This window comes from Priceomyces carsonii (genome assembly GCF_900007245.1).
Source record: "Priceomyces carsonii strain CBS4050 genome assembly, scaffold: Debaryomyces_carsonii_scaffold_1, whole genome shotgun sequence".
NCBI lineage: Eukaryota > Fungi > Ascomycota > Pichiomycetes > Serinales > Debaryomycetaceae > Priceomyces > Priceomyces carsonii.
Window position 1 is genome coordinate 1,193,638 of NW_026946674.1, and position 24,475 is coordinate 1,218,112.

The 24,475-nt window shown below is 37.7% G+C and overlaps 6 protein-coding genes across 6 annotated transcripts; 4 read left to right on the forward strand and 2 right to left on the reverse strand.

The window, feature by feature from the left end:
• Window positions 1-1,250: 1,250 nt before the first annotated feature.
• On the reverse strand, window positions 1,251-7,658 carry GLT1 (glutamate synthase (NADH); the record flags this gene model as incomplete). The annotated part of the gene is made up of 1 exon (XM_062956571.1): window positions 1,251-7,658. The coding sequence occupies one exon, from the start codon at window positions 7,656-7,658 to the stop codon at window positions 1,251-1,253; it is 6,408 nt and encodes a 2,135-aa protein (XP_062807499.1).
• Window positions 7,659-9,219: 1,561 nt separating this feature from the next.
• PRCAT00000665001 (exosome non-catalytic core subunit) lies at window positions 9,220-10,278 on the forward strand (the record flags this gene model as incomplete). Its single annotated transcript, XM_062956572.1, has 1 exon — window positions 9,220-10,278. One exon carries the CDS (start codon window positions 9,220-9,222, stop codon window positions 10,276-10,278), a length of 1,059 nt encoding a protein of 352 aa, XP_062807500.1.
• Window positions 10,279-10,356: 78 nt separating this feature from the next.
• Window positions 10,357-13,956, reverse strand: PRCAT00000666001 (putative ubiquitin-specific protease; the record flags this gene model as incomplete). The annotated part of the gene is made up of 1 exon (XM_062956573.1): window positions 10,357-13,956. One exon carries the CDS (start codon window positions 13,954-13,956, stop codon window positions 10,357-10,359), a length of 3,600 nt encoding a protein of 1,199 aa, XP_062807501.1.
• Window positions 13,957-14,929: 973 nt separating this feature from the next.
• On the forward strand, window positions 14,930-21,595 carry BPH1 (Bph1p; the record flags this gene model as incomplete). The annotated part of the gene is made up of 1 exon (XM_062956574.1): window positions 14,930-21,595. One exon carries the CDS (start codon window positions 14,930-14,932, stop codon window positions 21,593-21,595), a length of 6,666 nt encoding a protein of 2,221 aa, XP_062807502.1.
• A 150-nt stretch (window positions 21,596-21,745) lies between these two features.
• PRCAT00000668001 (uncharacterized protein) lies at window positions 21,746-23,149 on the forward strand (the record flags this gene model as incomplete). Its single annotated transcript, XM_062956575.1, has 1 exon — window positions 21,746-23,149. The coding sequence occupies one exon, from the start codon at window positions 21,746-21,748 to the stop codon at window positions 23,147-23,149; it is 1,404 nt and encodes a 467-aa protein (XP_062807503.1).
• Window positions 23,150-23,608: 459 nt separating this feature from the next.
• Window positions 23,609-24,388, forward strand: PRCAT00000669001 (uncharacterized protein; the record flags this gene model as incomplete). The annotated part of the gene is made up of 1 exon (XM_062956576.1): window positions 23,609-24,388. The coding sequence occupies one exon, from the start codon at window positions 23,609-23,611 to the stop codon at window positions 24,386-24,388; it is 780 nt and encodes a 259-aa protein (XP_062807504.1).
• Between the last annotated feature and the right edge of the window lie 87 nt (window positions 24,389-24,475).

The window sequence follows — 24,475 nt, forward strand, 5'->3', positions numbered from 1 at the left end:
GAAGTGCCGGAAAGCGATAGAAAGTGATGTTATCTATTTATGAGTTCTTATTTGTGATTGTTTGAACTCTATCGAGAAAGGGGGCCTAGCAACAAACCTTTGGCTTGCGATCTAGCATATCAAATGTCAATTAGCACTGGATCAATTACTTTTCAGTTTGGAGAAGATGTACAATTTAGCACTGTGTACAAATAAGATTTATTTCCTGATTTGGCAAAATAATAACAGACCTTGCAAGTAGCCCGTCAACCCACCGAGGGGGATATTGTTATAAATAGAAATGTTAATAATACCGGTCAACGTGCCACGAGGCTATGATTGAGAGTCTACAATCATAATAGTTGAGGCGGTAGAAGAAGGATGCGTTAATATTACGAGCAACTGCGGCCGTCAGCCTATTATGGTAAACGAGGGTATCTAGTAGAGTAATGGTTAGATGTTCGAGGGTAACTAGTTTACTTAAGATCGACACTTTTTTGGTCGGTGTCTACTTCCCCCACTGCTATCTTGCATCAATCACGAAACCGGTTGTCGGGACGTCGAACTAAGATTTCTTGTTCTCACTGGTCGGCAGATCACGTAGCTTCATGCTAGTTAACGCACTTTAAGGAAAATTTCTCTATCTGACGGGATTCGCCCGTCTACGACCCAGATCCGACTGAAAAATGTCTGCCACCATCGTCGAGCTCGTCATTTTTTGTTAAGCTTCATATGATTTCGCAAGGTTAGGAATTAAATATGGTTGTCATAATTACCTGACGAGCAGTTTTTTCTGCGCAACTTTATTGTTGCTCCTCTTCTTGTAATGCTAAGTGTCGCGTCCAAATTGACATCTTAATATCACTAGAGTAGTAAAGGTAAACAACATCATATTATGTAAACAGTGTATGTAAACAAAACTGAAGACTCTTACGCACCATAAGGTGCAAAAAGGGATACAATTAGTTCATATTGAGTAACTGCAGTTGTCCCTCGATAAGTCAATTTTGTTACTAAATTGTTTATCATAGTAGCGGCGAACGCGGGTCAGTCGGCAAATGTCAATTATTGACTGTCGCAAGTAGTCGAGATTTTTGACAGACAGCAACAAAAATTCGGAAAAAATTGTTTACTGGTTGTAAGCTAAATGACAGAATTTTTCAATTATCACTCAAATATATTAAAAAATTATACAAAACGAGTAAAATACACTAAATATTGATAAAAAGAATGTTTTTCATTTTCATAAGAAAAATAGGTTCCCAGATTGCTCATACCTTCTCCGCTAACTCTTCTAAGAGATTGTAGTTTCTTTGCTCGATTGAACCATTACCAGGCAATCTCGTAGAGCCCATCAAGTAAACGTCAACTTCTCTTGCACATTGTCTACCTTCTTGGATACCCCAAACAACCAAAGATTGACCTCTTCTACAGTCACCTGCTGCAAACAAGTTATCTTGTCCAACTCTATAGTTGTTTGGATCAATGGTAGTGATAGTGCCTCTCTTCGTTTTTTCGACTTGGAGCTTGTCAGTTTCTGGACCAACGAAACCCATTGATAATAAGACAACGTCAGCTGGGAAGTAATTGTCACTTCCTGGAACCTCAGCCATCTGCCAAGCACCAGAATCAGAGCGTTTCCACTCTACATTAACTGTCTTAATACCCTTGACATTACCTTCACCATCATCAACGAATTCCTTAGACAAAATAGAGTATTCTCTTGGATCCTTACCATAGTGTTCCGCAACCTCAGTATGACCGTAATCAACTCTGAAGACTCTTGGCCATTGTGGCCATGGGTTATCCTTAGGTCTTGCGCTTGGTGGATGAGGCAATAACTCAAAGTTTGTTACAGACTTAGCGCCATGTCTGGTTGATGTACCCAAACAATCATTACCGGTATCACCACCACCAATGACAACCACATGTTTACCTTCAACAGTTTTCCTGATTTCCTCTAAGTTATCATCCAACAATGCTTTGGTGTTGCTTGATAACAACAGCATAGCGAAGTTAATGTTGTTCAATTCACGACCAGGTATCTTCAAGTCCCTTGGGATAGTAGAACCGACAGCAAAGACGACAGCATCATTAGCACTCTTCAATTCATCAACGGTTATGTCTTCGCCAACAGAAGTACTGCAAACAAATTGAATACCTTCTGCTGCCAATAGATCTGTTCTTCTTTTGACGATCCTCTTATCTAACTTCATATTTGGGATACCGTACATCATAAGTCCACCAGGTCTATCGCTTCTCTCATAAACAGTAACGGAATGACCAGCTTTGTTCAATTGATCAGCTGCAGATAACCCAGCAGGACCAGAACCAATAACCGCAACAGTCTTACCAGTTCTGTGGGTCGGGGGATTAGGTTTAATCCAGCCTTGTTCAAAGCCGTGATCAATGATTGCACATTCAACAGATTTGATATTGACAGGATCGTTGTTGATACCCAACACACAGGCTCCGTTACATGGAGCTGGACAAATTCTACCAGTGAATTCAGGGAAGTTGTTAGTCATCATCAATCTTTGCAAGGCATCGTACCACCTATCTTGGAAAACTAATTCATTCCATTTAGGAATAACGTTGGAAATTGGACATCCAGTATCCGATGTACAGAATGGGACACCACAGTCCATACATCTTGCGGTTTCATGTTTCAATTCATCTTTAGATAATCTCGATGTCATTTCGTTCCAATCAGAAGTTCTCTGTTTTGCAGGTCTGTATTTTTCATTACGACGCTTGTACTTCATGAAACCTTTAACCTTATCCAACTTTGCAATAGTCTTCTTTTCGTTCTCGGTGTCCAAAATTGTATCTTCGACATCCAAGACCTTTGGTTCACTATGTCCATCCTTCGCAGAGACAGAAGCCTTTTCAACGCGATGAACATGTCCCTTTTTGATCTTAGCAGCTTCACCGTTAGTGACATCACACTCTGGATCTTCTTTGATTGCTTTCAAAAAGGTATTCAATTCGTTTTTCTTGGCCTCTTCCTGCTTCTTCTTTTCTTTTTCCAAAACCTTCTTATAATCGTATGGTAAAACCTTGACGAAACGAGGTAAGATTCTGTTAAAATCATTCAAGATGTTATCAGCAACTTCTGAGCCAGTGTAATGACGATGATCCTCAATTACTCCTCTCAAGAAAGCAATCTCAGAGGGTTCAGTAACTTGTGACAATTCAACCGTCTGTGAGTTGACCTTAACATTAAAGTCTTGTGCCATATCTAAGACATAGGCAATACCACCGCACATACCGGCTGCAAAGTTTCTACCCGTGCCCCCTAAAACAATGACTCTACCACCAGACATGTACTCACATCCATGATCACCAGTACCTTCAGTGACAATAGTAGCACCAGAGTTTCTAACAGCAAATCTCTCTGCGGCAACACCTCTTATAAAAGCGGTACCAGATGTTGCACCAAAGAAAGCAGTGTTACCAGCAATGATTTGATCTTCGGCTTTAAACCTAGACTCCTTTGGTGGGTAAATAATAACTCTACCTCCTGATAACCCTTTACCAACATAATCATTTGCATCACCTTCTAACTCCAAAGTTATACCTGGAGCTAAGAAAGCACCGAATGATTGACCTGCGGAACCATTTACATTCACGTGAATAGTGTCATGAGGTAATCCTTGTTCTCCAAAAATCTTTGATACTCTGTAAGATAAAGTAGTACCCAAAGTTCTGTCTGTATTGACAACGTCACAGTCGATAGTGACTGGCAATCCCTTGGCCAAAGTCAATTCTGATTCATCAATTAACTTATTGTCGATTCTCACGTGCAACCTATGATCTTGTTTTCTTACACAATAAGTCGCGACTCCAGGCCTAATTGTATGAGCAGGTGTTAAGATAGGAGATAAATCAAGGTTAGCATTCTTAGTATTCCTCAAGTCATCTCTTACCTTCAACTTCTCGGCTCTACCAATCATCTCGTTGATCGTGCGGAAACCTAATTGCGCCATAATTCCTCTTAATTCGTTTGACAAATAATAGAAAAAGTTGATAACATGTTCTGGAGTACCTTCAAATTTCTTTCTTAACTCAGGATCCTGAGTAGCTATACCAACAGGACATGTGTTCAAGTGACACCTGCGCATCATGATACAACCCAAAGCAATCAAAGGAGTTGTAGCGAAACCCCATTCTTCAGCTCCAAGCAAACATGCGACTGCGATATCACGACCAGTTCTAATTTGGCCATCAGTTTGCAAGACAACTCTTCCTCTTAAGTCGTTCAACACCAAGGTCTGGTGTGACTCTGCAAGACCCAATTCCCATGGTAAACCAGCATACTTGATGGAAGTTAATTTAGCTGCACCTGTACCACCATCACCACCAGAAACTAAAATATTTTCAGAACCTGCTTTTGCGACACCGGCAGCGACGATACCAACACCGACCTCAGAGACCAACTTAACAGATGTTCTTGCTCTGGGGTTAGAGCATTTCAAGTCGTATAATAACTGCTTCAAATCCTCAATGGAGTAGATATCATGATGGGGAGGAGGAGAAATCAAACCAACACCAGGTGTAGAGTGTCTTGTTTTTCCAATCTGTTCAGAAACCTTATGGCCTGGCAATTCACCACCTTCACCAGGCTTGGCACCTTGGGCCATTTTAATTTGCAACTCATCGGCATCTGCTAAATAATAAGATGTGACACCAAATCTTCCTGAAGCGATCTGCTTGATGGCTGATCTCATGGTGTCTCCATTTTCACGAACAGTTGATCTTGCTGCGTCTTCACCACCTTCACCAGTATTGGATTTACCTCCCAATCTGTTCATTGCAACCGCTAAAGTTGAATGTGCTTCCATAGAGATAGAACCATAGGACATTGCACCAGTAAAAAATCTGCGTACAATTTCCGTCCAGGGCTCCACTTGATCAATTGGAACAGGTGTAGAATTCTCATAGTCGAAGTCCAACAAACCCCTCAAGGTACAGTTCTTGATTGCTTCGTACTCCTTCTTTGAATACGCATCATATGCTTTTTCATTTTTGTTTCTAACAGCATCTTGCATGGAAGCAATGGCAGCCGGCTCATTGATATGGGAATCACCACCATCTCTCCAGTGGTATTCACCAGTCTCTGGTAATGCCACTGGCTTAATAGTTTCTCTTGATGGGTAACCTCTTTCATGCATGGTAAAAGCGTCTTGAGCGATATATTCAAAAGTAATACCTTTGATTCTGGAAGCAGTCCCAGCGAAACATCTGTCAATGACGGAGTTATCAACACCTAAAGCTTCAAAAATTTGAGCTCCTTTGTAGGAGGCCAAGGTTGAAATACCCATTTTAGACATGACTTTCAAAATACCAGAATCAACAGCATGCTTATAGTTTTCAATGATTTGCTCCTCAGTCAAGTCTGATTTCTTCAACAAGTGTTCTTCCTTCATCCTAAGTAAAGTATCAATAGCTAAATATGGATTAATACCATCAGCACCATAACCAACCAAACAACAAGCATGGTGAACTTCCCTTGCTTCTGCAGTTTCAATGATAATGGCCACCTTTGAACGCTGTTTTTGTCTAACTAAATGATGATGAACTGAACCAACTGCAATCAAGGCAGAAATGGGGACTCTAGATTTAGAGGTTTCACGATCACTCAAAACAAGTACTTGACGATCATCAGCTATAGCTCTCGAAGCAGCTTGACAGACTTGATCGATAGTGTTGATGTAACCCTGAATACCTTCATGTTTGTCAAATGTGATGTCGATGGTAGCAACTGACCATTTTGGATAAACCTTTTGCATATTTTTGATTGCAGATAACTCGGTACTTGTCAAAATTGGAGACTTTAACAATAACCTGTTACATTGATCAGATTTTATTTCCAACAAGTTACCTTGGGGACCAACATAACAGTCCAATGACATCACAATCTCTTCTCTAATCGGATCAATTGGTGGGTTTGTAACTTGGGCAAATAGTTGACGGAAGTAGTCATACAATAATTTTGGTTGTTCTGAAATACAAGCTAAGGCATTGTCGTTACCCATTGAGCCAAGAGCTTCCTTACCTTCAGCCATTGGCGCCAAAACTGCAGAGACTTGCTCATGTGAATAGCCGAATGCAACCAATCTTGCATCTGCTTGCACTCTTATATTCGAGCTTACTTCAGCAGCTTTGTAGTCAATGCTCCTTGTATCCAATTTAGAGAATAAATCATCCATGGTGATCATGTTAGCCAAAACCCATGACTTGAAGTCGAACCTTGAGGCAACATTTTGTTTCAATTCACGATCATCAACAATTCTACCTTCCTTGGTATCTACCAACAACATTCTTCCTGGTTGTAATCTACCTTTTTGTAAAACTCTTTCTGGTTCGATTTCAACGACACCAACTTCTGAGGCACAAATCATTCTGTCATCATCAGTGACATAGTATCTACAAGGTCTCAAACCATTACGATCTAAGTTTGCACCACAATATCTACCATCTGCAAATGTGAAAAGAGCAGGTCCGTCCCATGGTTCCATTAAACATGCTGCCCATTCATAAAATGCTTTCTTTTTAGGATCGATATTTTTGTCGTTCTGCCAAGCTTCTGGGATCAAGAGCATAACTGCCTCCGGCAAGGAGAGGACACCGTTTATAACCAATAATTCCAAAACATTATCAAAAGCAGCGGAATCAGAACCGCCTTCTTCGATGATGGGGTATAATTTATCCAATTCGTCGCCAAACAATTCTGAAGACATCACACCTTCCTTTGCTCTCATCCAGTTTTTGTTACCTCTTAAAGTATTAATTTCACCATTGTGAGCTGCCCATCTTAAAGGCTGGGCTCTGTCCCATGATGGGAATGTGTTAGTTGAAAATCTAGAATGAACCAAAGCAAAGTGTGCTTCGTAATCAGCATTTACCAAATCATGATAATAAGCATAAACTTGATTAGGTGCCAATTGACCCTTATAAACAATTGTCTTATTAGATAATGAACAAATATAAAACCAGTTATGCAATCCGATTGTGTGCGATGCCTGCTTTCTTAATATGAATAGCTTTTTCTCAAAGTCCTGTTGATACTTCTTTTCGAATTCTTCTGGTGTTATGTTTTTAGATGGCATGTTACCGGTAGAGCCATAGGCCTCTGCCAAAACTATAGCCGGTTGCAAAATAAGAGGCTCTCTTGATAATGAAGCCGGTCCCAAGATAGATGAATCATGTGGAACTTTTCTCCAGCCCAAGATTCTCAAGCCTAAAGAAGAAGCAATGCTCTCTACTGTCTGCTTTGATTTTTCAAAAACAACCTCATCTTTTTTGAAGAAAAAGTTACCGATACCATACTGTCCTAATGGTGGCAAGATTACTTTACAGTGATATTCAAATTCCTTTACCAACAATTTATCTGGTAAAGCACTTAATAAACCTGCACCATCACCATCTTTGGGGTTTAACTCACCACCTCTGTGAGTCATATTACACAACAAGTTTCTACAATCAGAAACAATCTTATGAGATGCTTGCCCTTTGATATGACAAGTGAAACCAACACCACAAGCATCCTTCTCTAACTCTGGGTTGTATAAACCCTTAGCAGTGGGTAAAGTAGATGCCCACGACTTGTTTTCTGGGGTCTCATCGTAGTCATAGATCTTAGTCTCAAACTCTTCTTGTGGTAAATAGGAAGTCATATTTCACTGCTACTCTACTAAAGCTAAATTTAAGTTAGTTTCTTTCCTGTCAAATTTCAAACTACAATCTCTGTACAGCTAAGAATACGTCTTTTTAGTATGGCAAAATATTCTCTGTTGGCTACGTTTCGCTTTTGTCTCGTCCTATTTTTTAACTCCAACCCCCCTTGTCTTGGACTTTAGCTTTGATACGGTAACAAATCCTTTTCAAAGCTGAAGCCTAGGGCTTTAAATTTCACTAGGTAGAAAAATTTATTTCAGCCATGAGGGGGACCTCGAAAAACCCCAGGTTCCGGAATCGGCGAGTTCACCAATAAAGCTTCAGCCAATACTAATCCCACGGCTGAATAAAGAATTTAAACAGATACATCATCCACTAGTGGTATGACACATTCATGAAGCTCATCTAGAGTATTGTAGAAACATCTTGTCATTATATCTATAATGATAAATTTTTTTTTCAAAAATTTTTTTTCAAAGTATACTTACACTTATCTAACGTTCCTTTCACCTCCTTACAACTATCGCTGTGGGAGAGAATGTCCTCTATAATCTTCGTTATCTGAATGTGATAGTTGAATGTAACAGTTGTATCCTTGCTAACGATGCGATCTGAAGAGCTTGGAACTAGCGTTGAGTACTAATAAGAAGAGTAAAAAAAAATAAATTCTTGAGCAATCCCATGTAATTAAACAAGAAAATATGCAAGCAGCAAAAATTTTACGATCAGGTCAGAGAACGACTTTTTGTTACTGTCACCTAAGTACGCTGCGCTGATGGCTGACAGCCACCGAGATTTGAGTCCCCTCAGCCAATAAAAATTCATATCGGAGCTACTGATAAGGTACGTGGAGAATCGCACTGTAGCGAGAAGTCAGCGATGCAGTACCGGTCAAATCGGTGCTTACTTTCAGTGAGAGTGATTGGCGGGCAACTCCTTTTGCAAGCTGCAGTATCAGCTAAATCATGGTGAGAAGTGAGACTAGCGGACTGAGGGAAAGGAGCGAGGGAGGGCAAGAAGGAAGTGGGCCAACAACAATAGAGAAATCGAGACTAAAGGGGTAAAATTATCCACTGAAGAGAACCCAGTGTTTGAAGCATCTTTATAAGAATAGACATACAAATTCACTTGAAGCAATACAAAATGCTTTTCAGTATTGACATAGGCGGGCAGCTCTATCTGTAGAGGGGGATCGGCTCTCCCCGACTAGTTCTTAAGACCTTAGATTCGGAAATAATGATTTCTGATTATCAGGTGGGTGGGTGGTGCCCTGGGGATTAGACTCGGCCCGTCGAAAAGGGAGGAGGATGACTCAATTACCTGCACGGGGCGCTACATCGGCCCGCCGAAACATGATGTGCCTCAGCATGTGACGCGGCTGATATTTCCACGTTCAGTCAAAAGGTGCGCACATCAAATGTATCACGGGAAAGGGCACGTGATATGCTTTAAGTTTTGCGATGCGGTTAGAGTTTTACACTGAAAGCTAATGCTATTATGACATAATTTCCTACGAAATAAGGCTATACATTCCAGCTAAGACACTCAAACTGACCTAAAATGACAGAATTACAGCTGGTGTCCTTCCCACCGGATGTATTGGCCAGAATCGCTCCTGAAGTCGCCTTAAGTAGACACTTGGCAATAGGCATACGGCCAAATTTGAGAAACTTTCATGAGTTTAAAGCAGTTAGTGTTTCCAACGGAGATATTACGAGAAATGGAAATGTGGTAGGATCTTCAGTAGTGAGATCAGGTAGTACGATGATTATGTGCTCAATTACGGCTGGTGTTATAGAAGATGCTAAAAGTGATGCACTTTTAAGTGAGCAAAAAAGACAGGAATTCAGTACAGTATATCCTGTAGTGGAAATATCAAGAGGTAGATCTGGTGCCCCCACTGACGAGGAGATGATTCTTTCTCAAAGACTTTATGAAACAATCTTGCATTCTAAATTAATTCCGTCAAGTTCGTTGAATATTGAACATGGAATATCCGTGGTTGATGATCAAAAAATGAATATTTACTACCCTGACTCACACAGTGAAGAATTTGATATCTTGAGGAGCGGCAAAGCATCTAAGAAGTATTCATTTGTTTTGAGTAGTCACATTAAGGTGTTTTCGAGGACGGGGCCACTCTTTGATTTGTGCTATCTTGCGTTAACTCATGCTCTAAGTTCCACCATTTTACCCCGTATATATATATCTGATTTTAATCCTCTTCGAATCCCAATCAACAAAAGGGGAAGATTTAGCCAAGGTAAAGCTAAACAAACTACTTTTAATATCGACCAAAATGAAAAATTGAAATATGCTCTTACAATTAATAGGGATGAATTGGGCATCAGCTCCAATTTTGGTGTTTCAGGGATGCATAACACAGATCAAGATGGGATGGAAGTTGACGATGATCCTATTTTATTGGCAGATATTGATGGTGAATGTGAGGAGAATTCAATTCATTCCAAAATTGACTTAATTGCGAATGAGAAATATTTGAAAAATGTTAGTCTAGTAGGAGGCGGTGAAACTATTACTTTGAAGTCATTAAAAGACGCAATTAAGATCGCTAAACTAAGAGCAAAAGATTTTGAAAAATTTAATGAAATATCATAACAAAAATTTTAGACGAAGAAATAAACTAGATTATTTGACTTAACAGCCTTGCGAGATTTGTAACTATTTATTAGACCATTATTCTTCTGATCCCGAGTTCAGAATCGATGAGGATGATACTTCTTCTTTCCCATTGCTTTTGATTTGGATGAGTTTATTGTTATTGTTTTCTTTCGAGATTAAACGTTGCTTTCTGATGTTATTGTCGTCCTCGTTTAAGAAGTTTGCTTTATTTGTAAGTGAATGAGGTTTCTTGGAGGGGAATATTTCAGACGGGCTATCATCCTGATCATCTTCTTCAGAATCTTCTTGTTCTCCTTTGAGTCTATCTTCTGTTTCCCCGAATTTTACAATTTGATCTTTCAACTGTTCCATAATTAGCTTTTTTGCGCTCAAAGACCTATGGCAAGTTTCCATTCCAGCTTTGATTAATTGGTCGATTTTTTGACCTCCTAAATATTCATTCGAAGACCTTTTACGATAGAATAAAAGATAAGCAGCAGATGTAACGCATTCCCGAGGATTATCTATCTTTGTAACCCTACTGTCATTGAAGTAGTACCATTGCCCATCCCCGTAATTGAAGACTGATGCAGTGTAGTGACCGCCACCTAAGCCGCCGTAATGATTATCAACAGCCATTAAGTCGTAAACTAGATTTTCTTGAGAAGGGTTAGAGATAAATTTGTTGATTTCAAGTCCTTCAATAGGGAAATCAACGAGCATGTCAATCTTGTCACTGAACGCTCTTGCACTATGAAACCGCTTCAAATGAATAGTCAAAATATCGCCAGTCGACCATATCAGAATCGTTTTAGTGGCTTGTTTATGATCCTTACACCTAGGACAATACCACAAATCTTGTTCACCTAAAACTTCTGGAGTGCTGAAATTGTTCAAGCAGTCATATAATGAGATAGTTGAGTTTTTCTGTCTTTCAAACTGAGCTTTACTTTTCTCTAGTTCAGGATTTGGAATCGTTGGTATGTTAATCCACCTCTGAAATTTCTCTTCACCAAAATACTTCTGATACATTTCTGCAGACCACTTGCAAAGGAGAATCGTGCCCTTCTTGACTAGAAGAGGATTATTGCTATCCTTGTGCGGAGTGGGCGAAACCGCGGGAGAATTCTCATTTGAGGGTTTCAATGATTCCAGATACGTTGCAGGTGGAGGAACTGGCCCCGACTCATACAAAGTACCCAATCTCGGTTCACTTTCGGTATCATCATCCAGCAGTGAGTGTTGAGAGCTTCTGACAGCAGTTTCACCATCACTCTCATTTATCATGATAAAGCCCTCTTCAGTACTGGAGCTCGACAGGTGAGCATCATCAGTTCCAATTTCCTCAGGGTTGTCATTATTTCTGTTTTCATTTAAATTCTTTACAAAATCAGAATAATAGTAATGATTCTTTTTCGGATCAGGGAGTTCGTCTACCAAAGGCAGAAAGTTATTGAGACTAGGCCTATGCAACGGGACGTGCAATAGACTATCTTCTTGAGATTTTCTGTTATGATTCCTGTTTCCAAAGTGACCTCTATGATGAACATTCTTGTAGCTCATTCCGTCATCATTATAAAATAATATTTCAAAGCCAGAATTAGCACTTATGTTAGGATTTGCAAGAGAAATATCAGAGTCGTATTCATCAGAATCTGAAAGATTATCGTTCGGTTTTCCTGATTTATTATCAAGTAAAACCATGTCGTTCAGCAAAATATGAGGAAAGTCTTTCGAATTGAAATGACGATCCGTATAAATCGAAATGTCATCTAAATCGGCGTTAGTTAAGCGTTGATATTTCTTCTCCAATTTTCGTCTTATGGTCCCAAAGCTGTGAGTCTCTGTCTCCTTATTCAAAACAATAAAGAGTGGAATTCCAAACAAATCCGCTACTTGATAAGACTTGTCCGAATCATCAGCACAATTTAAAACTGGTACTATTATGTCTGTATCAGAATTGTGAGGAATTATATATACAACAACTTCGTCAGAGTCTCTGATTATATCTCCTATAGGTAGGAATTTATTTCCCCTTTGATCTGCTTGAAAATCAGTATAAAAAAAATTCCTGAATAATTCAAAAAGGAACAAATCCTTTCGTTGGACAGACAAAAAACTGCTCAAGTAATGAAGTAAATCATCAAAATTTGAAGTTTTATTAAGCTCTACCTCTAGTCTCATTATTGAAGACTCTAGTTTGTAGTCTTCAGAAAGATCAACGATTGTAAATGAATGATACCATTTTTTACTAATCGGAAGCGGCAATGTCAAATCATTAAAGGGATCAAAAGTAACCGATGTTTTCATGCAGTCAGGGCAAACTAACGTTGATTGGTACATACCAGTAAACAAATCAGTGATAACAGAATCATTCCTAAGTTTATATTGGTTCCAGGATGTTGTAGCTAGCCTGCTTATGGCACTTGGATCTCCGATTTCTTCATCCTTCAATTCTGGTTTCTCATAGTACGGTTTATTATGTATTCTATTCAAGTCTTCATGCAAAGCATCCAAGAGCCAGCTCAAGAGTTCTTGTGAATCTTGTTGTAGATAACCCAGGAACATCGAAGAATAATGACCGATAGTTGATTTGAATTCTCTTGGTGCAACACTAGACGCCTTATTTGAGGGGTCAAAAAGTTGTTTCAATAGGGACCCAAAAGAATTAGCAACGTTACCATGGTTCCCCAACGGATTTTCAACATTCAATTCTCTTTTGAATATGTTGAAAAGAAAATATAGATTGACTTCTGGAATATGTGCGAGGCATTGCAAAGCAGAGTTCATATAACATGTGTTTCCCAAATTTTGCAAACCAAGTGTACCGCCTTTTGAGTACTTTGACAAACTGTCAAATTTCGAGATATCGATAGAGGCAAGATATTGATCCACAGGGAAAGTCAGCGAAGTCTGTTGCTCGATTATTATATGATACTCGTTTTCTATGATTCCATGACTTTTTAACGTCTCCGAATTTAAACCTGGGTCAAGAAGACGCTTTCCTTCGATTTCAAATAAGAATGCATTGAGACTGACAGCGTAAGAGAAATCATTATAATAATTGGCAATCCAAAGACGAAACTTGATATTTTTTGAATCAAGGGCTTCCCTTGCTACCCTGGCATACAAATCACCAAACGTTCTTGTTCTCGATATCCGGATAGTGTGCTGCTGGTGATGATAATGGGAAGCTCTTTTACCTAGCTGATGGACGTGAAACATTAGAGGATACCTCTCTATCTCTTTTATTTCATTCTCGCCGTTTAGTATGATGCATCTAGCTACAGGATCGCCAATTATGCCAAACCACTCAACCAATAAATTGAATATCTCTGGAGGTATATTGTAAGTGCCCACAGGCTCCTCATCTTCCGGATATAAATCCCCATTCTCATCAACTATAGATTTGCAATTTAAAGGCCCAAGTTTTTGCTTTAAGTCTTCAAGGCTCTTCGCAGGCATGTTGATAACGCTGTTAAAATATTCTGTAGGAATAATGTACCATATATCTCCTTCGTTTCCGGCTTTTTCTAAAAGATTTTTGATAGCTTGCCTATTTTCTGATAATTCATCCGATGTTACTTCTTCTTCGCTACTTAGTTCTGTGTCCAGCTTCACGCTGGAATCATCGTACTCGTCGACAATGTTGCGAGACGTGAATTCTTCTGCCATATTCTTATTATATACTACTTTGAAGGCGTCTATCTCTTCGACTAGCCTAATGATTATAGTTATTTATATGTAAGAAGTATTCAACATTAATTGTAGTCTTAACTGTCTCCAGATTATGATATCGGATCCTTTTTTTTTTTTAAATCACATTCAAAAATTTTGATGCGCACCGTAAATCTATTACAGATGATGCGACACAGTACTATCTTACGCCAGCTCAATCAGCTTTGCATGAAGGGTAGAGGTAAGAAATAAGAGGTGAAGTAAGCCAATGGAAGTAACCATTGTTAGCTTGTTGTTTTGGTGAAAGCTCCATTTTTTCCGGTATCTTTAGGGGATATGTAGCCAATCTTGCTGCGATGAATAGTTTGCGACAGGGTCTGGGTCTGCGAAGATAAGATCTAGCCAACTTCACCTATATCCTTTGGTAACAAAAAAAACTTTAAAGAAGATATGTGCTCTATCGTAGTAATCTATAGCATTAGCTTTGAGGTACGATATAAGATCTAATATGAATAAGCATATTGATGTTAAACAGAGTATGGCTACGTGTCATTGTACTAAATATATAATATTGAATAAAGCAACATCCAGCATCTTTACGATTTGTTTTAGAGCACATCACAGTTGAATCCCTTAAGGCATTTATTCTCAGGCTCCTAGTGGACATCTTGCTGGACTTAGAATATGGTTAATACGACTGACTCTCGTAGTTTCGTATCGTAGATCAAGGTCTACTTAAGTGACACAAAACCTTTCTATCGTAGTTTACAACCAATCTTTTATCCCGATATAAACGTATAGGAACTGATAGATTGATATTATTAAGCTATTTTGACGAAACAAAGTTGTTAGTGTGATATTGTTGAGAGCGAATCCATTGAGGCAATCACAAAGGAGTGCTAAAGCTGAAAAGGTGTCTACTCCTTAGATACCAAGTAGATTTTTTAGCGCCTTCAGAGACTTCTCTACGATGAGTAACGAGATTGAGACATATAATGACCCAGACTTTTTCAATAGCGTGGATGAGTCTGATGTTGAAGTAATTAACCTTTTATGTGATGATGTTGTCCCAAATTATACAATCAACAGAGAATTGCTCAATAATTGGCAACTTGAATTGTCAGAAAGCATTGGTGACTATTCAAGTTTGACGAATTCAATTCAACAAGATGTGATATTGAATGTCCCAGATGATCCAGTACCATCATGTAGCGAAATGAAAGCGCTAATTGAAAAAGTTAATTGTTTGAGTGAAGAGTTCAGCGATTTTAAATTGATTGTTTTAGAAATAATATTGTCAATATGCTCAACCTCGTATAAAACACTTATACATTTATTCAAGGTGAATTTTATTGATACCTTGATTGATAATTTCTTGACACAAGCACATCTAAGTAACCAGATTGAACTCAATCGGCCATCCCTTGTGGGTCAATTGACTCGCTTGATAATAGTGATGTCTGAAATGGGATGCAATGTGAAGTCGCTCAGAAGATTGGTTCAACCGTTATTTGATAAACACTCAGAAAACCATATGAAACTACTAATACTTCATTTGCTTGACCAAATCTTTGTTAAATTTCCTTCGCATTTTAACTTTTATTTATTCAACTTGAAACACCCTATAGCATTACCTTTTTCAAATTCAGCAAAACGTTTGAGTATAAGTTCTTGGATGAAGGTAAATAGGCTAAGTCAGTCGAGCGATGAGCCCTTGACCCTTTTTGTCCTCGCGAGTTCAGCATCGAGTGAATCCTCGACGCTCAAGGTACGTCTCGTGAATTATGAGCAGTTTATGATTGAAATTTATGAGGACCTGAACAATTCGAAGAGTCAATTTTCTTTCAATCAAATTTTGAACATTGGAGACATGTCCAACCAAGGATTCTTTCACTTCACCTTAACATACGATTTTTACGGAAACTTGAACTTATTTATTGATGGCGAATACAGTGAATCAATACCTTGCCCCAGTGTTAGGAAAATTTTGAGTACTTGGAATAAAGTTTATATAGGAGATATCCTGGATAGAAAAGTAACGATTAAAGACGAAATCGTCCTAAAAAGCTTCATGATATTGGGCGTTGCTTTATCTTATGAATGGATTACGACATTATATAATCTAGGACTAGGATATGAATGGGATTTCCAGGAATTTACCAAGGAGCATATACTCAATATGTTGAATCACTTGAGTCCAAGAGGCCTAATAAACGTAGGTGGAAGAATCAATGAAATAAAAAGAACTAAGAAATATGAGAACAACGACTTATTGAAACCTGCCATGAACAATTTGAATAAAACTAGAAACGATTTTCAAAATATTGATTTGATAAATAAAGAAACTATAATTCAATCACTAACGTCGAAAAAATTCAAGTACGATCATGTTCTATTTGACATACGTATGTATCACTATTCCATCGCCAATGGAAATCCGAAACTGGTACTAGTCCATGATTCCAGTTCTATTCATGGTGCTTTTTATGGAATTGGAGGAACATCTTTGTTGCTTAAACTAATAGAATCTTCACTTGCTATTGACGAAAGGTCCTTTAGAGACACGATTTTGTATGAGGAAATGAAAATTCTATTCACGGTACTCAATAACAACTGGAGACTAAGCAAAGAGTTTGAAAATATAAATGGATATGGTATATTGTCTATATTATTGACCAATTATAAAGAGGTACTGAACATGAGTTTAAGCTTTGAATTAATCAAGTCGTTCTCAAATAATTCTACAAATGAGTTGACTGGCTGCCATGGCTCTAATTTGTTAAATTTGATCTTAAGTCACATTGGCTACGATTTGATTAATCCATATGAATCAGTGATTGCAAATTTCACTTGTTACAGATTTCTTATTCTAAACTTTGAACTTTTCTTTGAAAGTGAATCATTTGACTATTTAATGTATCATTTCCTGATCTTACTTCAAATATCGAAATTCAGTCTGTTCAATTCTTTTGAGCTTAGCAAAATGAAATTGTTGAAGAAAATTATCCAATTTTTGAAGTCGCCATCTCTCCTCGAAAAGAGTAACATGAATTTCGAACAAATAGAGTCAACTTTAAGGTGCGTTATCAAAGCTGATTCCACAGTAGAGGCAATAAGAGCATTATCATTATTCATAATATATGCATTGTATAATGAAGATTGTTCAACTGAAATAGGAATAAGGGCGTTGAAAGCTTTAACAAACACCGTTTGTGACACAGGCTCATCGATTAAGGTGTTGAAAAAGTTTTCAAGATCTATCACAATACACTGGATTTTATTAATATTTCAATTTAAAGGATCCAGAGATGTAAGAAAATGTGGAATGAGACTATTGACGAGATTATTGAAAATTTTGGGCCATCCTGTAACTAAAAAGTTCTTTCAGATGAACCATGGTCTAGACGTTTTAACTTATTATATGCTTAGTTGGTGGGATGATGATGCGATCCTTTGTTCCATCTATCTGTCAGCATTTGGTGTTGATCCATCACACAAAGGTGCAAGTGACTTGATATGCATATCTGAAGATGTGAAACTTAATAATCTCATTATCCCTGAGTTCTTGATCTTATTAAATAACTTGGTGCTCAATTCGATGTGTATTTTGAGCTCGAAATATGGAAAATCTTTAAGCAGCAGTCCAAATTCTCCAGCAAGATCGTCTGCAGATGATAACATGAATACATCTTTGAATGTTTTACATTTGATAAATCAATATATTGATTCAATTAGCATAGGATTCAACAAGAACAGAATATTATCTCAGTTTTATAAGACTAAGGACTGGCTAGATGGCGTGTTCGAATTATTAGGTCATTTAAAGCTTTCGCTTGCATGGTCGAATATCGAACTTCTCAAAGATTTCAGGTTGTGCTTCGAGAAATTGACTAATACATTATCCAATATATTCATTTCATGTATTGGTGGCGACTTCTTTGCAATGTTCGAAGATCTTAATGAATTTACAAAAAAACTAACTTTAGAGTTAATATTTCCTAAGATTTTTGAACATATAAATGAGATTCTAAGTATTTCGAATTATATTTTCAACGAGACTGATTTCTTCAATAGTTGCATTACTATTATGAATTACTATTTTGATCATTTTTTGCAACAGCACTATTTTATCAATCAAGCTAACTTGAGTCTTTACATAAATTGTGTTTTATCTATCATAGAGTTAAACCAACGGGGCAGTGGCAAAATAAAACTTAGCCGCAACTTAGGGGAACTTTTAGTCATAAAATTCTTGAGACTAGAGAATGATGGTAATTTAAGCAATAACTTGAATGAATCGGTAAAGTTATTGCTTTATCGGCAAATGACAATTCTTCAAAAGCAGAATGTGAACGATGAAAGATTGGGTGAGCTTATTACGCTTTTGTTAGGAAACTTCTTTGTTTTGTCCCCCCAGGAGCAGCGAGTGAATCTCGAATATGTCTTGAACTTTTTAAGAACCTGTTATATTATGAATCAAAGCCGTTTTCCAAATATAGTAAAGGATATAAATGCAGATGCATCTGAAGTGATTTTGGAATTCTTTGAAGGCTTGTTATCGAAAAATGACGATGAGGCATTGATCAAGCTCCAAAAGTTTCCGACTCTCAATAGAGCATTTAACCAAAAATTCTACTATTTGGTTGGAAAGTTCAAAGAAATTGAGTTCATGAATGTATCTGATATGATCTCCGTTACGTTGAACAATGGTGGTAAGTTGGGATTCTTGAATAATATATATATCAAGAGCTTCGAGAAGGACTGCGAGCAGTTGAAACTTCAGATCATTCATGGTGAGACTTTAAAGTTCAACAGATCTAACCAAGATAGACAAGAGAATATTCAGTTTTTTGTTTCTTCTTACAATGCTTTAAAATTTGAGATTTCTAGACTAATGACTGAGCCAGATTTACGAGGTCAATATGTTCTTGATTACATAGAGAACCTTGATGCAATGCGTAAGAGATTAGTTATCGAAGATCAGCTAGCAGAATCAGAGAAACTATCTTATCATATTAATATCCCTGTCAAACAAGTAGATACCTTTAGTACCATGGAAATGTCAAACCTTGAAGATTTTGACTACGTTCTTGCTAGCCATGGAATTGACACAATGAATTTATCAGCAGAGGACTCTTTTATAAACGTTGGTAGCGAAAGCTTTGAGATGGTCAACGACACGTCAGAAAGTAATGATTCTGATAGTGTATCTGCGCACGAGGACAAAAACCGAAAGGTTATCAAGAGCTTATACATGGGTGATCAAATAGTCGAATTATGGAATATCAGTCAAATAAATGGCTTGGTGCCGATTGAAAGCTTAATGATCTTAGGAACGGGATATCTTTACTTGATTGAAAACTACTTTCATTGTCCCGACGGAAACGTGATTGATGCTCAGGACGCACCTGTGGAATTGAGAGATCCTTACTTGCAATTAATAAATTCACAATCTAAGAATATACTCAAAAATGATCTGATTTCACATAGAAATAAGAACTGGGGTTTAGAGAAGTTGAGTTGTATCTCAAAACGTCAATTCTTGTTGAGAGACATAGGTTTAGAAATGTTTTTCAGCGATGGGGCAAGCATTTTAATTACATGTCTTTCAGTCAAGGAACGTGATTCAATCTATAGCAAGCTATATTCGATAGCGTCAGGTAAGGGTTTGGACTACGACTTGACTCAGGCTCTACAATTATCGTCATCTTTAGCAACCAATCATGCTCTTCAAAATGGAACTTCGTATTTTACTTCGAAGTTAGCATCTGCATTCACTCCAACTTCTAGTCTGTCAATGCTTTCTGCGACTAAGAAATGGAAAATGGGAGAAATGTCGAACTTCTATTACTTAATGATCATAAATATCCTTGCAGGAAGGACCTTTAACGATTTAACGCAGTACCCAGTATTTCCATGGGTTATAGCTGATTATCAAAGTGAAAGCTTAGACTTGTCCAACCCAAGGACATTCAGAGATTTATCGAAGCCCATGGGTGCTCAGACGCCTCAGAGGTCTCAGGAATTCAGGGAGAGATTTGAGGCGTTAGACAGCCTTAATGATGCAAACTCTCCTCCATTTCATTATGGAACACACTATTCTTCTGCTATGATCGTTAGTTCTTACTTGATACGGCTCAAGCCTTATGTCCAATCTTATTTGCTATTACAGGGAGGTAAATTTGATCATGCGGATAGGCTTTTTAATTCAATCGAAAAAGCATGGTTGTCAGCTTCAAGAGATAATACAACTGATGTTCGAGAGCTCATACCTGAATTTTTCTATCTTTCAGAGTTTCTCGTGAATTCGAACAATTTTGAATTCGGAACACTTCAAAATGGACAGGCATCCAACGATGTTGAATTGCCACCCTGGGCAAAGGGGGATCCAAAGCTTTTCATCATGAAAAACCGAGAAGCTCTCGAGAGCCCTTATGTTTCCGCCAACCTACATTCTTGGATTGAACTCATTTTTGGCTCAAAGCAGAGCGGTGCAGAGGCTGTTGAAGCACTTAACGTGTTCCATCATTTGTCCTACAATGGGGCCATCAACTTGGATAACATAAGCGACGAGGTGGAAAAAAGAGCAGTTATAGGTATGATAAACAACTTTGGACAAACACCTGTCAAAATATTCCATAAGCCTCATCCGATAAAAGAAGTTTTGAATATTTCAAACGAATACTTGACTTTGATAGATTCGTCTCATCACCCTAAACTCGTTTTTGAATCGAAATTGAAGTCTCCTATTGTAAAGATAGAACTAAATTCAAAGAACAAAAGGTGGATTGGCAGGCCCTCCTGTATCAGTTCTGGCGATGAGCTCCTTATAAGAAAGGCAAAGAGAGCAGAATTACAAAGCGGATCGTTGATTGTGAATGAAACTACTTTCTTCAATATACATCTGTCTGACATAACATGTATATTACAAATTGGCTATAAAATGTTTTTGACGGGATCAAAAGATGGTATAATCAATGTTTGGAAATGCAATTTAGGGAACCAGGTAAATCTTCAATTTCAGTGTATCCTTAGAGGACATTACGCCCCTATCACTCATATGACATTTAGCAAGAGCTATAAAATTGGAATTTCTTTGGATAAAGATGGAATAATAATAGTATGGGATTTATCACGTTTCAAATACATCAGAAAGATTTATCCGCAAGGATTTGAAGGGTTTACAGTTCATGTATCTATTTCAAATGATACTGGCAATATTGGCTTGATATATTCGAAAGAGGACCTCAATATCTTGAAGATATATACCGTCAATGGGGATATTATTCACACAGAAAATATGGGGAAGCTACCCATCACTTGCTTCACTTTCGGTAGCATAAATGATCCAATGGTGGACCACAGTAAACTGCCAATGCATATAAACCACACTTACTGGTCAAGTGAAATAGTGGCAATCTCTAGTACGAAGACTGTCAGACTCTTGGAGCTCAGGTCTGAACCAGACTGGCATCTAGTAGAGATTGATATCATAGATATAACTGATAAAGTACATGGAAGAATTACTGCTTTAGAGTTGCTTAAACGAAGCGAAATGGATCCAGATGACAAATTGAGTAGAGGATTCTTAACTTTGGTTATGGGTGATCTGACTGGAAAAGTGTATAAATGGTGACTGAAATATGTATATATAGTTCATGTATAGTAATATCAATAAGTCCAACACTTTTTAATTTTTGGCATCATATTCTCGAAATTTAAATATTCCACCACCTCAAATAACAAAAATAAAGAAGTCTTATAAAGGACAACTATTGCAATCATAATGGCTCAATTAAGAGCATTATTACCTCCTTTATCAGTTAAAACAATATTCACATGTTTTCTCTGGTATCTGGTTTCGTCACTCACTTCACAATTAACAAAAGTCATACTTGTTAAATTTCAGTATCCACTATTTTTGGGACAGTTTCAATTCCTTATGGGGGCAATTTTAGCCCTAATAGTTATAACGATATGCAAGAGGTTTCCAGGTCTTTCTGACTACTTTCCTTCAGGAAGTGTTCCTATAGAAAGTGATAAAGCAATTTTCAATAAGTCTATTTTAATCAAAATATTACCTTTGGGGCTATTTCAGTTCACAGGAAAATTTCTATCATTAAGCGCAACATCATTGATTCCATTGTCAACTGTCTCTAGTATTAAAGCCTTGTCGCCGTTGTTAATTGTTGGTGGGTATCGAATTATATACGGTGTGAAGTTTCCATTCGTTACATATCTATCATTGACACCTTTGGTTGGGGGAGTAATCTTGATAATTACTTCAGACTCATTGAAAAATCCAAAATCAAATGATAACTTGTTATACAGTGATAACAAGGACATTGATTACAAGCAAATGAAAGGAATAATATTTTGCATATTCAGTTCCATCATATTTGCAGTTCAGAATATATACGGAAAACAATTGATAACATGGGATTCGAACGTCAGTTCATTGAATCCTACATCTTTGGTACTAGACACAGACCCTAGTAGACCTGGTACTCCTTCTTTAGGTAATGAGGGTAGGTTTGAACCAGATGACAGATTTATGCACAAGAAGAAACATTTCATTCGCCAAAGAGCTAACTCTGTTAGGCTACCATATTCTACGTCAGATTTGAAATTAGATGAAAAATCTGAAGAAGTAAACCTAAGGAACTCTTCTTACAGTGTGATGGCTGAGCAAAATAGAGAAGTAACTAGTTTGTGGAGATCACTATTCAAAACGGAAGCGATTTCCAAGCCCGATAAAATGACCATAATATTATACTGCTCATCAATAGGGTTTCTTATATCCTTTTTGGGATTTTTATTCAAAGAGTTAGCTCCAATCTTGCGAAATGTTGACGATGGCGACGATCACAGGGTCCTTGAAACGACAAGCGATATAATTACTATTTTTGTTCTTATACTATTGAATTCAATATCTCATTTTTTTCAAACCTTGTTGGCACTTCATTTGTTAAGTCTGATTCCCGCATTGTCTTATTCAATAGCCTCCATGATGAAAAGAATAGTATTGATTACGGTTAGCATTGTGTTCGTTATGGGCTCATCTTCTTCACAGGAAGGGAAGTTTGGTAGTATGACCCGAGAACAGCTTCAAGGATTAGTTCTAATCGCAGTAGGGCTCTATTGCTACGATAAATGGGGGTCAAAAAGTCTCAAGTCTGATCGCATATAGTCTGATTGTATTCTGACTTATTAAGTAGTTAATTGTATTATAGAAATGAAAATGTTTGGAAAGCTAGAATGCTCAGCCGCAATCGAAACATCCCTAAGTCTTAGGATCTAAAAGAACCATAGAATCAAAGACCTCTCTGAGCAACCGAGCCCGTAAATTCCGTGACTACCCTCACTGTTTCGTATAAGATTTTAGTCCCATATCGACACAGCACGACTAGTATACTCTAGAATGTGTTGTAGAGAGCATCAACCGTGAGTTTCTAGATCAAAAGATCTACGAATTGGCGCCCTACAATAATACACATACATGGTACAATAGTGAGAAGAGAGAAGTGAAAAATTTCTGGTGATTTTGCCCTTTTATACTCGGACTCCAAAAGACGGGTAATGTGGCGCTTAGAAGAAGATCTTTCTTCATATATAAGAACGATTAGAATACAAGAGACAGAACACAGAAATGATAAGCAGAAGAGTGGTGTTTTTGCTCGGGATTTTCTATACCATTGGCACATGCCTTTCAATTGGATTTGTGGGGCAGATTGAAGACGTTCCAAGTAAAATTGAAGAAGTTCATGAAATCAAAAATAAGAAGGTCTTAAATGGTCACAACTACCAATCCAGGTTCAATGTTGAGCTAGTACTGTTAAACACACGAGAGGAGACAAAGCTACCAAGTGGAGGGCCAGATAGATTTAAGGGAGTAAAAGGGTTGTTAGATAAAGATTATAAGTTCCAATTCAATGACTTGAGTAAGGGCGATTATGAATTGATAGTTGATTCTTATGACTTTTATCTTTCACATAATCGTTTTAGGATTATTATTGACAATGAAGATGGAATAATAGCATACGAGGATTTCTTAGGACATAATTCCTATAATGAATCATCTGGGGTGTCATTGAATGACAAGACCTTGAAGATTCAATTCAGAGATGTTAAACAATTTTACGAGCAGTCACAGGGTTCTCTTTATAGTATTATCGACGGAAGCCCATTTGGATTTATTTTCAGGAGTCCCTTATACACAACTCTTTTCACCGTGTGTATGGCCATTGTTGCAACGCCTTATATCTTATCATGGGTTAGTCCTGAATTTGCAGAAAGTTTGAACGAGATAAAGCAGCATGGAGATATTGCCAAGATACCAGAAAAGGTTCAGAAATTAGATACTCAAGATGAAAAGGCTCCTTTAAAGCAGTCGAGAGGTAATAAGCAATCGATTCGGAGACGAAAATAAGTCATATGTCATAGAGACTACAATTTTATTTTTGAAATATAGGCTATTGTTTATTTCTCAATGCAGCGCAAAGTACATCTATTATTT